Source organism: Mesitornis unicolor, unplaced genomic scaffold (assembly GCF_000695765.1).
Source record: "Mesitornis unicolor isolate BGI_N332 unplaced genomic scaffold, ASM69576v1 scaffold14670, whole genome shotgun sequence".
NCBI classification, from domain to species: Eukaryota; Metazoa; Chordata; class Aves; order Mesitornithiformes; family Mesitornithidae; genus Mesitornis; species Mesitornis unicolor.
In genome coordinates this window covers 475-15,412 of record NW_010157688.1, presented here as the reverse complement: position 1 = coordinate 15,412, position 14,938 = coordinate 475, and the positions used below count along the sequence as shown (strand labels likewise).

Sequence of the window (14,938 nt, the reverse complement as noted above, 5' to 3'; positions counted from 1 at the left end):
CACTTACACCTAGCTTTGCTCATTCTTCTGTTCTGTAGACACTGGTGGGCTGCAGCTTGTACAACTGCCTCCCCTGTCTCAAGTGCCATTTATTTGTATTCTGAAGGGCAGATGAGTAAGGAAGGGGTTATTTTAATTCCTAACATACACAAGAAGAAGTTAGAAATACCTAGTTATGGTTTTGGTTTTTTCCCTCGCAACCAAAGAATGTATTGTGGTCATCTTAGGGGTGGGATTGCCTTGCAGCAATCTACCGTTACAAGGGACAGAACCTGAAACTTGTCTGTTCCATTTGTCTCTTAAGTGAGAGTGACTTGTTTAAGGCCTTGTTCAAATTATTGCCCAAGTACTGTGAAAGAACTAACTACACAAATTGGCATCATAAATGATGATGTGCTGATTCTACTGTAGACGGCTCTTTTTTCTACTTCATTTTTTTAAATGAGAGAAGAAACAAAGAAGAAAACAAACTTGTTGACCATTTATTATCCTGTTCTGCTCAAGTGGTGCAGTGAAGCTGATAGAACATCTCTGATGGCATACACTCTTGCAATAAATTACTTAAAGTAAAATGGAAGCTAAAAGAGTAGCTAAAACATGTAGCTTTCACCATTTTTCAGGCTGTTCAATTCTTTACTGTATTCTTCTGTTTCAACCAGATATTTCTAGCAAATGATTAAAAAACCACAAACCAACCCAAAACTTATGTATTTGCAATACACAGTATGGTCAAGATCTTTGAAAATCACCAGAGGCTGCACTTCTATTCATCCTTCACACTACTATAAGTATTTCCACATCTGCCAATGGATTCTGAATTAAAGGACTGATGCAAACTCATGACTTAACTCAGAGTAAGTAAGTTTATTTAACAAACTGTGGCAGCAGTGTAAGTATTTGATAAACATCTGTCTACAGTGTGTGGGCACATTTATGTTGTTGAAATGTTCCCCCAGGAACACACTACCTACTGCTCACATGTCGTTCCTTCTTTACACAGCAACCCTGCACATCCAAACAGCATCAGTTGTGCGCAACAAGCACAGAACTAGCAACACATTACAAGGCAGACGCGCATAAGCAGCACAGTGAACAAAAGGAAGCCAAGCGATGAACCTAAGAGAATACAATTATTATGAACAACCATAAACCAAATAAAGGTCTTCAGCGGGTAAAACATAAGCCACTTGAAGTGGTGCAAGCTCTCAACAGTATTCTGTAACCAGCTTCATTAACTGTTCTTCTTCGGTGAAGCATGGCCATCAAAATAAACTTGACTTTACTGGGACAGCTGTGTAATATCAATCTCAGCTGCAAACCAGCAACTTTTTTCTAAGGCTGGTCACTGTATGGCACTTGACTGACACATTTTATTCTTTCCACTTTTGTGTGGGGTGGAACACTTCAAAGGTGAAATTTTTCCAGGTTACATCACACCTATAGAGATATATCACGAGCTCTTCTGAAGTTAACTAATACTTTCATAAGGTTGCAGTGGAAGACTTAGGTCTTACTAGGTATCACAAAAATCACGTAAGATAACGGCCAGATTCCAGTATCTTGCTGTTTTTAAAAAAGTAGAAAGTATTTTTATCCCAAGGCAAATAGATGCAGCTGCAACACAAGAGAGGCAGGCTGTAAAGGTCTTCAGCAGTTGTAGCATACATCTAAACAGTGCACCAGAGATATGGCTAAATACATTATTTTGCAAAGGAAAAGCAAGAGGCTTATTCTTTGTAACTCTGTCTATGGGAACCTGTAATCCTTCATCTAAAGGCAACCCCTTCCTCAACGCACCTGGAGAGAAACCTTTGCTTACCAAAATGTGCACACTTCAATAATAACCTCCGGCAATCTCTTGTTAACAAAACTAGATCAGTGAATAGCAGTTTCTTCCTTCAGTATTTTAGAAAACTACTTCCTTTGAAAGGTAAACATTTCTCTATCAATTTCTAATAGCAACATTCAAACTCAGATTTGTAACAGTCCATTGTAAACACAGTTGTTGTCATCGTCACCTGGCCCTGAAATCATCTGTGCTTTATTCTGAAATGGAACTGTGTTTGCGCTTCTCTGTTCTTTCCTGGTTGGTGCTGTCTGGATATTGGGTAAGATCCAAAGTCAGTACTCGACTGAACACAAAGTCGTCATGCTGAGAGGAGGAAGGATCGTATAATTTAAGACATTGCTGTTAACCAAAATAAGCATTTCATAAATGACTATTACTGAGTTACCAACGTGATCTTTGAGCCAGTACTTGCAGTTACTTCTGAACACAAAGCAGTTCAAATCCAGCGACATAACTATGTACATGATTCACTGTAGTAACACTTAAGGGTAAATCAGTACTTCAACAAAAACCAGGGTGTATCATTTAACAAAATTTGGTAATAATTAATTGTTACCTCTGGACACACTCCAATCAATGCATCTGCTTTGGCGTAGAACTCTTCCTTTAGAGAAATAACTATCATTTGAAACCGTTCATGTGCTAATTCTCTAATGAAACTTGATACCTTTGGAAAGAAGCCAAATATTTCAGTAAGTTAGTTCTGGCAGACTTAAATCACACTCTAATTAGGGAATGAAAAGGAAAGACCTGAACTGCATTAGCTGCAGAATGCAGTAATTCAGTTATGAAATAAACAGGATAAAACAAGAACTAAAACAGTCTTAAGACAGATACTTTGCATGTTCTTAAGACAACCCTTCAGATTTGCTGCTTTTTGAAAACACGTAAGAAAGGCAACTGCCAATGAAGAACATTTTACTTAATGTAACTTCAGAGGAAGGTGGAAATCCCTGAATAAGGAAAGGAAGTATGAAAAGGTTTCTGGCTGTATACTAAGGTCTTAAATACATATTGGTTTGTTGCAGACAGCAACATTCTTTTCAATTATCTGCAAAATAAAGGTACAAATATTAAGTTATAAATTGGTGACTGAATAAGGCAGTATCCCACAATTCAAATTAAATGCTGAACAAAGGAAAACCATTACATTTTTAATTAGGCTTTTGTCTGCACAGTAATATCTACATGTGATGGAAGTAATTTTTTTTAAAGGAAGAACTACTTTTAGTGAGTTACATAATTCATATTAATTTTATGGTATAATTACAGTAAATTATTGGAAATCTGCTTTAGTAAATCCTTAAACTGAAAGAATGGAGAAGAAGACTTAGTTCTAAGCATAAAACCTGGGTACTAGTGAGTACTAGCAACATGTTTTTCTATGTATCATTTTTGCTCCCTTGCAGTATTAATTCCTTTCTCTGGAGGTTTTAGTGCTTTCCAGTAACAACTGCATCTTACAGATAAGGAAAGAGATATGGAAGACCCTGGGAGCAGGAAAACATTAAGTGAATTACACGTGCAGATTACTGCAATTCTGCTTTTGCTCATTCTGCAACTTAAGATACTTTTCACACCCGCTTAAAGAATAATCTAACTCTCCTGATAACAGTACTTAAGACAGATGTTGAAGCCAGTTAAAGAAATTTTCTAGGAAACCATTCTTTTGTCACTCTCTTACATGGGCAGCTGCTCTCTAAGCACCCTCTGCATCCCAGCCTGTGTCACAGGTTGCCTGCTTCACGTTGCCGAGGTAGAGAGGGCGGCCCTGTTGGCAATCCTGCCCCTAGCCCTTCATGCTGCATCTCCTTACAGGAGCAGCAGGCAGAAGTGCAGTGAGCCAAGCCAGACCTTACGGCCAGGGGCTGCACAGCCTGTAAGCCCCAGCTGTAGGAGGGATGGGCATCTCTAGCCATGACGGTTACAAAACAAGTAAAAGCCCAATTCAACTTCACAGCAGGAAGCTCAGTGTAACTTCCCAGTCAGGTAAGACCCCAACGACTCAACTGAAGGCTTAATGTAGGCTACTAAGGCAATTTCAGGGTTAGCCCTAATGTGTAATGTAATCCAAGTTTAATAGCTCTTTGGCCATAAAGTGGTATTTATGGATGTTATTTTTATAAATATACATTAGACTAGAACTTACAATACTTAAGCTCCCTGCATTAATGTTGTGTATTTTCTTGAATACACTGTTGCAAATGTGTTAGATGAAATATAATACTTTCAAACTATAAAAATACTATCAATTGAAGGTTATAAGGCTAGAAACCATTTGGCTAACAATGGTTAATAGGACCATCTTTTGAAAACAATGGGTTATGAATGCTATTTTTACCTGAAGAAAAGCGTACCAGTCAGATTTGAAACGTCATAATTGAGAAACCCAGTTGCATTTAAAAAATCAGCTACTCTTTGTTCATAGTATTTTGAAAAAGAATGACGCTTAACATATTCTGAGGTACAAAGTGGACATCTCTTCTGCCAGTTGTGTCAGAATGAGCCTACTCAGCATCCTGGTTTGAGCTAAATAGAACCAATTTTCTATTTAGTGATTTTACTTTTCAGCTCAGTCTCTTCTAAGTGGCCGAACTTGCTGAAACTAACGGCATGTTTTTCCAGACAGTGTGTACTTCTACAAGTGGTAATGACAAGGCCACTGTCTCACCATGGGTGCCGTATCTGCACCTACGGGGAGAAGCGGACCCAAAACTGACCAACTAGGTATTTCATCCCACATATGTCATACTCAGTATAAAGCCAAGGGATCACGAGGGTCTTGACCCTTCCTTCCAACCTGCTTTTGCCGTGCTCTTGCAGTGGCCGAAGTCTGAGCAGAACCCTGCCAGTTCGTCTGCCTCCGATCCTGATCTGTGTGTTCCTGAATCCAATTCCTGCATCCTGCTCCCACCTGCTGCTTCATCCAGTTTGGGACTTTACTAGTGCCCTGCTCTACAGAGCCTCTGGTGATGTAATTGTCATTGGGGGGGCATGGGAGGAGGATTTTACATTGTTTTTATATAAATATATTTGTACATATTTGTATATATTTCATTATTTCCTATTTACATTATTATCCTGTAGTATTATTGTTTCATTACATCTGTTAGTTTTATTTTCCAACCTGTAAAGTCTCTCTCCCTTATTCTCTTTTCTCTTCCCTTCTGGTGAGGGGAGAGGGGTTAATAGAGAGCGTCTCTCCAGGATTTAGTGGCCAGCCCAGCCCTAAACCATGACACTCGGAAAGGCAAACTGTGGCAAAGTGCCTCATGACTGTGTCTCTTAGCAGCTGTGTTAATGCATCATTTGTAGCCTCTATGGAAAGTTGAAATTGTGAACTTCAGAGTATATGTATGTAATTCACAACTGGTGCACCTACAACTGCAACAGGAACTTACGTGGATAAACTAAAGTTACCTAGGTAATGACCAGCAATTTTGTTAGGCATGATCTGGGAGTCCTGTCCAGCTCCAGACAGAACCATGGAGAGTTTTACATTTGTATCCAAAAGACCACCTCAGAAGTCTTCAGAGACAGGAAGTACTTATCACCTAATACACTGCAGCTTTGATGAAAGGCAAAAATGTGAAATTTACCATTAAGTTGTGTAATAGCAGACAAGAAAGACAGTAAAGGAGAACTTGGATGCAGCCTGGGTAACTCTTAGCCATCAGCCATGATACATTTGAGTCTAGAACTAAGAATAACATCCAGAAAATACAATACCGATACTTAACCAGAACACGTCATCTTCAACTGTTATGTCAAGTCATAGTGGCCCTGAGTGAAAGACTAATAAACAGAAAAGTATCCTTGCAAAAAGCTTAGCCCACAGAGGTGTTCTGTGATCACTTGATGTGCAATCTTGTTTCTGATCATGTAATTCCAACCATAATGATTCTATGAAGGTGAGGCTTAAGTCAGGTGTAAATTGCCTTTGTCTAAGAGAGTACCTTGGATTGATTTATTTTTCTTCCTCAGAGTTGTCTGTTCTGTCTGCTATTTGGACAACAGGACATAACAAAGCAGAGTAAAAATATGTTGCAGGAACAGAGAAAACTAAATCTTGTTATTTTCTACTCATATCAGAGGTTATATTGATTTATAGAGTTTCAATCTTTCCTATAGCACTTTTGCTTTTAATATAGGGTATTCAAAAAGGATTGTTTTGCTCTGTGTGGTGGATGGAGTAGGCATTGGTATAGGTGTTCTAGAAACCTTTCCTGACTCAAGTTGCACCAGGGAAGGTTTAGGTTAGTTATCTGAAAAAATGTCTTCCCTGAACGGGTTACCAGACATTGGAACAGGCTGCCCAGGGAAGTGGTCGAGTCACCATCCCTGGAGGTATTTAAAAGATGGGTAGATGGGGTGTTTAAGAGACAGGGTTTAGTAGTGGACAGATTACAGTTGGACCTAATGATCTTAAAGGTCTTTTCCAACCAAATGATTCTATGATTCTTTTGAATTGAGAGCCAGACCCTAAAGCCTGTTTCTTTATTTTAACTGCAGTCCCATTATGTCTAATCTCAAACACACTGAACCAAGCTAAAACTCGGGGCACATCATCTGCTGAGAAGTAGTGAATGATGGGCATCCCTCATGGACCCATATCCCAAGGAATTTTTAAGGAAGTGTTCAGGAAAACACTTTTCACAATGCCACATGGAATCAGTGATCTCTCAGAAGGAATCCATCTGGCAGGCACAAGTAGTGGAGCTTCCCCAGCTGTCCACTACAGGTGTACCTTCCAAGCAAACTCTGGCATAAGGGATGTAAGGGAACTCAATGGCCTTGAAAATTCCAGCCAAACAACTCACAAGTGACCTTCAGGTCAGATTGTGTCACACGTGGCCAAATGACTTTCCATTTTGGTGACTGATTAAAACGCGCTTAGATTCATGAATTCAAACCCAGCCCTACTTTAACATGTCATACAATCATTTACTTCAGTTCTAAATCATCTTTATTTTAGGTTAAGACAGTGTAATCAATTGCTTTATCCCAAGAACCTGTAATGAAAGTAGCCATTCTTCTACACAACGTTATCACTATACTGTCAATAAAAGGCTAAGGTGAAAGGGACCAACTTACTTTATCAATGTTTGTGTTATCCAGGGCAGCATCTATCTCATCTAAAATAAAAAAAGGTGCTGGCCGAAAACTGTAGAAGAAAATACAGTATTTTGTATTGAGCTACGAAAATGTTAATAAACATTCTATTTACTTTTCAGATTCACTTTATCATAAAATTTTATAAAAAGTAATGGCAGGTAAAGAATAAAGGACTTCAGTAAGTGTTTGGTTACTCTTATTAGCAGATTGTTTTTACGTTTGTCAGTGTAACACTATCTTTCTGCCACTTACTCAGCCACATATTTGGATAATAAATACCCTAATATTTCTTTTACCTGTGTATAGCAAACACAAGAGCCAGAGCTGCCACAGATTTTTCACCTCCTGACAAACAGTCCATTGGCATAAAGCGTTTTCCTGGAGCCACGCAGTTAAAGCCAATCCCTTCCAGATAAGGCTCCTCAGGATTTTCAGGACTAAGGAGTGCCTGGAAATGGATACATTTCATTAACAGTGACATTTATAGAATTAAGATGGGTAATTTTTAGGTTTAAACACTGACTGAGTTAGTGCTGAAACTGGTAACTTAGCTTCCTTTGTAGGAAACACCTGCTCATCTCTACTGAAGAGCAGCACTATAAAATTTTCCAGGGAATATGCCTTTGTTAATGAACCGTGCTCTAGGAGGCTAACTAACAAGCCCATTTAGGAAATGGCTCCACATATTTGTTATTTACAAACTATTTACAATCTTTGTTTTGTTGGAGGCACGCATATTTTCCTCTTCTTCTCTGCTGGGAGCGTGCCTGTCATTCTTCTTATAATGTTCTTCAGGCTGGAAACATGTCAAGTATCTCACAATGCAACTCCCAGTTCTATGCCATTGCATACATCTGTGCAAGAGGAAGTTTTCAGATGTATGGACACTGTTAGCAGAAGTAATCTCACAGCTTACGAGGGTACATACATTCTTTGCTTATCACGATATGAAAGGAACGACACTTGTCTCTCCACAGAAGAATGGAAGAGAACCGGTGGCGAACTCAGCAGTGCATCTGAGCATGTACCACTTATTAGGTAGTAGTTTCTTTTAAAGTACTTCTAGCACGCAATGTGCTGATGAAATAAATTTTACTGAGCAATATATTCAGTGCACAAATGTTCTGAGTCCAGAATCTCTATAAAAGCTTCTCTTTTTTGGACTGCACAGTAACGCATTATTAATAAATGTCAGTAATACAAAGAAATACTAATTTTATTATTAAGAGATGTTAATGTTAAAAATGGTTAAGGTTGCTTAAAAAGCATCTATTCAAGCTGCAACCTAGGTCACCTCCTCTGATGGGAAAACTCGGAGCTAATCAGAGCAAATCACCACACACAGAGCAATCATTTCTCTTCCAGTGCAATTAGACCAAGTTCCTTCAGCTACTATGTTAGTATCTACTAGGTAGTTTTAGTTTCCCAGCTAATCACAGGATTATCTCTTGTCCAGGTTAACCACTGTGGCTCAAATCAAGGCACAGTATCACAGACCTCAGCAAGAAAGCACCCAAATACTTATTTTTGGCAATGCAGTTGGAAAATACGGGTTGTTTCAGAGTGATGCATAGTCAAGACCTGCCTAATATTTAGTCTAGGGGAGAAGGTATGTGCCCAGTAATCATGAGGAAAGAAATGCTTTATTATTCTGTCCAAACTACAAGCAGAAAGGAAACATTTAAAGATATTTAGTGTGTTCACTGAATATTTGGATCTTAGGGAAAACAAAAAATCTAAAGTTTAAGACAGATGAGCTGAAGCCTGAGCCATTTAAACATTCAACCATCCACAGAATTTGATGTAACGAAAGCATTGGGGAGTTTCCTCTCTACTTCCCACATTAATACTGGAACATTAGAAAAGGTTAGTGCAATTGTGACACAAATTTTCTACAAGTTTCTTAAAAGTTGCCAACATACTAAGTATATCTTTTAAAAATATTTATTTAAGTGGCGTATAAGGAGGTTCAAAACCTGAACACTAGCTCTCAAACAGTGATTTATGACTTTTAGATTTAGTCATACTAACACTTATTACTGGCATCACTAGATCCATAAACCAGTTATTTTAAAATTAAGAACTCTCATATATTTCACATTTGTGCCATGATAATTTACAAATCTGCTAAATGCAAAGAGTAAAACTAACCCAAACTGAGTAGTTCCCAATTCTGTTAACACTTCAGATCATATTTATCTGTCTAATGTCAAGCATGCTTTGGCATATTACCCATTCCTCCTCTGCCCCTGAAATTCTGAAGTCCTCATCATTTGTGTAATTATCTTCTTCAGGACTGAAATGGTCTTTGAAAACTAAAGGTGTTACCAAGTTCTCTTGTTGTAGGTACCAAAGCGTCAAGCAGGCCTTTTAAGACATACCTGAGCACTACTGCTTCTGCAAAGTTTCTTGTAGATCTGATCAATAGCTACGGAGGTGTGCTCAAAGCACCGGCTAAAAAGCTCGTATCTCCTTTTTTTCACCTGTTCAAATTCTTGCTTGCATACTCTGGCCTCCTTCCTGCTGGTCTCAAAAGCTATGAAAAAAAAATGCTGAAATTATTCCATAATAACCCTCTAAGCAAAAACACAGAACAAATACACATTATGTACCTTAACAAGCATCGAGGAAAACTGCAGAAAATGGTTTAGTGCAGAAAAAGGTTCCAATACACATACAAGGAGCCCACCAATACTAGGAGTTTTCTTCCAGATCTGAAATGGAAGCCTCCAAAACTGAAAAGTTGGGATGTATTCAATCTGCTCTATGCCACATTTGTCTGGAGCAATGAACAGAATTTTAATTCCTTCTATAAGCTGGGTAGCCTTAAGCAGCACCAGCATTTACCTGTTACAGCCTCAGAACTCCTTGGTTTTCTTAATACGATAATGTCTGCAATGCTCTTTGAGAACACCAATAATTTTGCAGTAATGCTTATGTTTGACTTCTATACTGTACAGATGTTCCTTCAATTATTTAAGAAAAAAATAATTATGATTAAAGCAATTTTTATAAAACAAGTAAAAATACTTTATGATATCATTGGCCAACAAAGTATCTTTCTAACCAAACTGTATTTCAATGAACTACTGCAGAGTAAAGTGTATGTTAATAGATTGTTTACATATAATTTAAAAGACAACTGGGGATAAACACTTCAGCACAAAAAAAATACCTTAATACCTTCATATCTTAAAGAAGCAAAGTCAGCAGGACCAACCCCAGAAAGAGGAATTTCAATTAGGGTGAAAACTCTCTCAGTCACAAAAGAGGTGAACATGAAAGGCTGTGTGTTACCATCTGCTGACTCCTGGAACTTGTCCCGAGCTATCTGTAATTTCTCTACTGCTCTCAGGTTTGGAGCAGCTGTCTTCATTAAAGTACTCTCTTTAGATTTTATTTCCTGCTGCATCTGCTTCAGATGACCCTCTATCTCTTTATCAGAGTCCAGGTCCTAAAGAAGAAAAATTAAAATACTAAAGTAATGAAGTTTGCTTTTAGGCCAAGACATTTCAACATACATGGCAAGCACTCATGGTTTCTGGAGGAAGTACCCCACTCATCTAATAGATTTAACTGGAAACGCAACAAAAAAACTCCACCCAGAGTCTTAGTTCTCAGCAGAAATTTACTAAGTCCTACACACTGCTCCACAAGACCTTTAAAAACAGACAACAGACTCCCTTCACCCTGGAAGTCTGGGTTAAAATACAACACAGGAGGTGGACTTCACGATTTGATTTGTTAATAAAATCTCTGAAGACAGGTTCTTGATGAGTTCTTTGAGGCAAATTCCAATGATGACAGATTTGTCCCTTGCTCTGTACCTTGCCTCTGCCATTTACCTATCTTCCTTATGATTAAAAAGGAAAAAAAATACAAAAAACTCTAAGGTCATGTTTTCTCAGCAGAGCATTACAGAGAGAAGTATGGCAAGTCTCAGTCTCTGAAAATACTACAGAGAGGTGGTATAACCCCCTTGGCAGGCAATCACTGGTTTCTAGTGTCATAACCTATAGTGTTGGAACTTAAAGGCAAAAGGTAAAAGAGGAAGGAAAAAAAAATACATTTCCATTTTATTTGTATGATTTAGGTGAGCTTTAAATTAAATATAGTTTTCTGGGAAACTAACCTATCCAGAAATCCCAAACATTAGGTGGTACGAATAACTGCAAAACCAAAACACACACATACAGAGACACACACTTAACAGTGTTTTTAGTAAGTTTCATTTAAAGACTAGCATGAAGAATAAATAATTTCAACGAATAATGTATTTTATATAGAAGTAAAAAAACTTGATTATCTAAATTTCAAGCAAAATTACCTTCAGATCTTCTCCTAGGCTGCTGTAGTCTATCTGAATCGCTTCTTCCCTTTCGTAGATACTTGATGTAGTCTCAGTGTCTTCTGTTTCAGTTCCTAGCTACAAATATGAAGGACATCTCAGTTCGTAAATATGACACAGTTAACTTTTAAACTGTTAAAACCATACATTAAAAGGATATGAAGTGAGGAGACTGTGGTAACATGGTATTAGGTAAACTTACTCCATTGCTCCTCCCCTAGCCAAAACAGAGTTAACAGTTAAGATCTCATGAGTCTAATTAAAAATGCATATTTTCTATGAAGTTGAAAACATCTGCTAATTACATCTGAAGGCAAGAGGAAAGCAGAAGTAATGTATTTGTAATATATTTAGAACAGTGTGCATAGTGTAAATGTTCTGACTGGAAAGGATTTACGTTCCCATGATAATTCATTCATCTTCCACGGAAAGCCTTTGAAATGTTTAATTTTTGGCATTTCTTCCACTCAGTTCTGTACAGCATAAGCAGAGTATCTTCCTCATGTTGCAGCCTGGATTTCAAAAAGTACTTTTCCCTGAATGAAACACGTGCTGCATGTCAGTCTCAGTCCCCTTCCCACCAAGATTCTTTCTCAGAACCAAATCTGACTGCTCTTCTCAGTGACATTAATGAGGAATCTAAGTTGTTATTCCTTCTGCCCACCTCCTTGGTTTCATCTCTTCCTTACTCACAAACAGCGACAGCTCAGCTGCCTACATACTCTGATGTTTATCACTTCATGTCTTTTCCTTTCAAAGACTGCATACCTCACTGCCTTCATTTTTAATTCTGATGCACTCATTCCTACCTATCCTCCAAAAAAAGTACTTTTCTAAGGGATGGGTTCTGCAAGACTCCTTCCAAACTCACAGACTCGTTACAAGTCCTTCAAAGCCCATAGCTCTTCCCTTTTGTAGCAGTGGAGAAAGTTCTCCTTACACAACATACACTAGAAAAAGAGGAAGGAGTGATAAAAAGAATAACGAGGATCAATCCTCTAATAGCAGGAGTATTTCTATTTTAGTTCATCCCCAATTTCTGTGACTGTCTACATCTACTGAAGACAAAAGGATGATTTTAGATGGCATTTCTATTATGGATGATTAACCAAATATTATCTCAACCAATGCACATGCTATATTTATTTACAGTTCTGAACTGACACTTGTATGCCCCCTTGATTACGTATATCTAGAATACTCCTTCACACCAATCTTCTCTTACCACAGCATTTTTACATATTTCATGGGAATAAATTTCAAGCACATGCAAAAATACTTGCAAACAACATAAAATAACCAAAAATCCTTCTCTTGAATGGATAAGGCTTGATCACTTGAAAATAATGTATTTATTTTAACACTGCTATGTAAAACAAATGGTCCTGTAAGGAAAAAATGAGTATTCAAGACTGCGTAATTGTTCTTCTGTGATATCTATCTTCTGTAAACATTTTAAGTACCTCTACTTCACTGATGTCATACAGTGATCCAGACAGGAGCTTTATTTTCAAGTCCTGGACCTTGCATTCAAGAAGCATATTATGTCGTCTTAATCTTTTCGCTTCCAGAGTGGTTTCTATGGCTGTAGCTTCCTTTTGTAATTTTGTAGCTTCCCTACATACACAAAAGGCGCAAAACTATTAAAGAGCAGCAGCATCACTGCCAGTGACATCTGCACCCACACAGCATGAAAAACAGTTACCACGCACAAAGAGAGCTTTTTCCTCTGTAATCCTCATCAAAGGTAATGGAAAATGGTACTTAACGTCTTCCATCCCCTTCATTCTCCTAAATTAAGAGGGAGCTGGGAACCACACAGTATTCTAGCATGCAAGCTAACACTCTGCCACTCTGTGCTAACTCTTTATCGCATGGTAAATGCTAGTAGCATGGACGTAGTTTCAATCTATTGCAAGTCCACACTACAGCACGTTCAAATATCCACCTTTCCTAACTACAGCTAAACTCTGTTCTGTTCAGCTCTGCAAAACGTGTACAGAGATTGTATCATTTTCAAATTTAATCAAGTATCTTTTATGGTTACTGTACTTGAAATACACCTTGATTCTTTGCAACAAATTCCTTTGACAGCATCAAATTACTAAGTAAGGCAGAAACTTAAGAAAAATCTTATACTGTTAAAATTACACACTAAAATTACTAGGCATGCAATCTATGAGTTTATATAAAATTCTGCAAGTTTACCTAGCCATACTCTGCCAACACGTTGGGTTTTTTTTAAACATAAAGAAGATTCGCGATTAAGAGAATTAAACATTAAATAAATAAATAATAAACGAGCATAAGAAAACTAAATGATAAACTGTCCCCAAAGCAGCTGATTTAAAAGAACAAAAGTAAGGACAAAATAGTGACCTAAAATTAGTATTAGTTAAAGGTATCCAGCACTTGAAAGGCCTGGAGAAAATGAGAAATCTGAAATGTCTGAAATCAGAAAAAAAAAATTCTAATTCATTGAATGAACTGTACAACTCAAACAAAAATATGAAACTACCAGCAAACTTCATATGCCTCCCCCCATCAAGCTATAAGCTAATACTTATTTATCAGAAGTCAATACATATTTATCAGAAATCACAAGAAGACTTAACACTAGGTAGCTAATAAGATAATGTTATTCCATATGGTTTATGGGCTGGCTCTCATGAGATCATCTGGTTCACGTTACTTTCAGGAACCACATACTGAATTAGAAACACCTTTTAACTTAACGCATACTGCAAATGCAAATTACCATATCTCTAATGAATCGTTCACAAGAAAACAGAAGAAATTCAAACATCAGAGCACTAAAGCTCTTCTAAATGTTACGTTATTAATCATTTTTTCCCCGGATTACAATTAGTAATTACCTATTAAGACTTAACACCGTCTTTCTGAAATCTTCAAGTTCATCTTGGGTTTTTTTAACCTCAGATTTATGAGCACTTAATCCATCCTTAAGATGTTGCTGCTCCTCCACAATTTCACTCACTTTTCTAAGACCTTTTTCCTCATCCTGCATAAAAACATTTACATTTTTAACCTTTCACCAAAAAGCATGATATGGTATTTTCATTATACAGAAAGTTAAAAGCTGTTACAATACATTCAAATGTGTTGCAGCACAAAATCTGAAAACAGTCTGTCTTACACACACCACCCACACCACTGCTAAGTTGCCAGAAACGGGGTGCTGTAGTAAACCTAACGCTACATGCATGAAGACATGGCTCGTCAGAGACCAAGATTATGGCAAGTTAATCAAAACTGACTCCTGAACAAAGAACCTTCAGAATTTAATACAAACAAATCCTTCTCAAGACAAAAATACCTGAATTTGCTCAAAGTCAAATTTCAGAAGAATTATGCACACAGGCATGAGGTCAGATGTGTTTTTGTGCATGAATAAGGGTCTACAATTTTTCCTCGGTATCAGAAATACTGTCTTCTAATGTTAAAATACAGAGTTCCAATTAGGTATGTGGGGGGTTTTGCCCACTTTGGGGCAGTTTTAGATTTCACTTTTGTTATTTATTTGAAGCACTATTACACATCTTTTCTCCTTCACTTTCCAGTGCACCACAAGCACAGTTTATTTAACAAGCCACATTAATAAAACA

The 14,938-nt window shown here is 37.6% G+C and overlaps 1 protein-coding gene across 1 annotated transcript; it reads right to left on the bottom strand.

Annotated features, from left to right (window-relative positions):
- Nucleotides 1-2,041: 2,041 nt before the first annotated feature.
- On the bottom strand, nucleotides 2,042-14,334 carry SMC1B (structural maintenance of chromosomes 1B; the record flags this gene model as incomplete). The annotated part of the gene is made up of 9 exons (XM_010181032.1): nucleotides 2,042-2,152; nucleotides 2,406-2,516; nucleotides 6,944-7,013; nucleotides 7,261-7,412; nucleotides 9,346-9,500; nucleotides 10,262-10,418; nucleotides 11,292-11,390; nucleotides 12,776-12,929; nucleotides 14,189-14,334. Coding segments are annotated over 9 exons (1,155 nt in total), but the record flags the coding sequence as incomplete, so codon positions are not given.
- Between the last annotated feature and the right edge of the window lie 604 nt (nucleotides 14,335-14,938).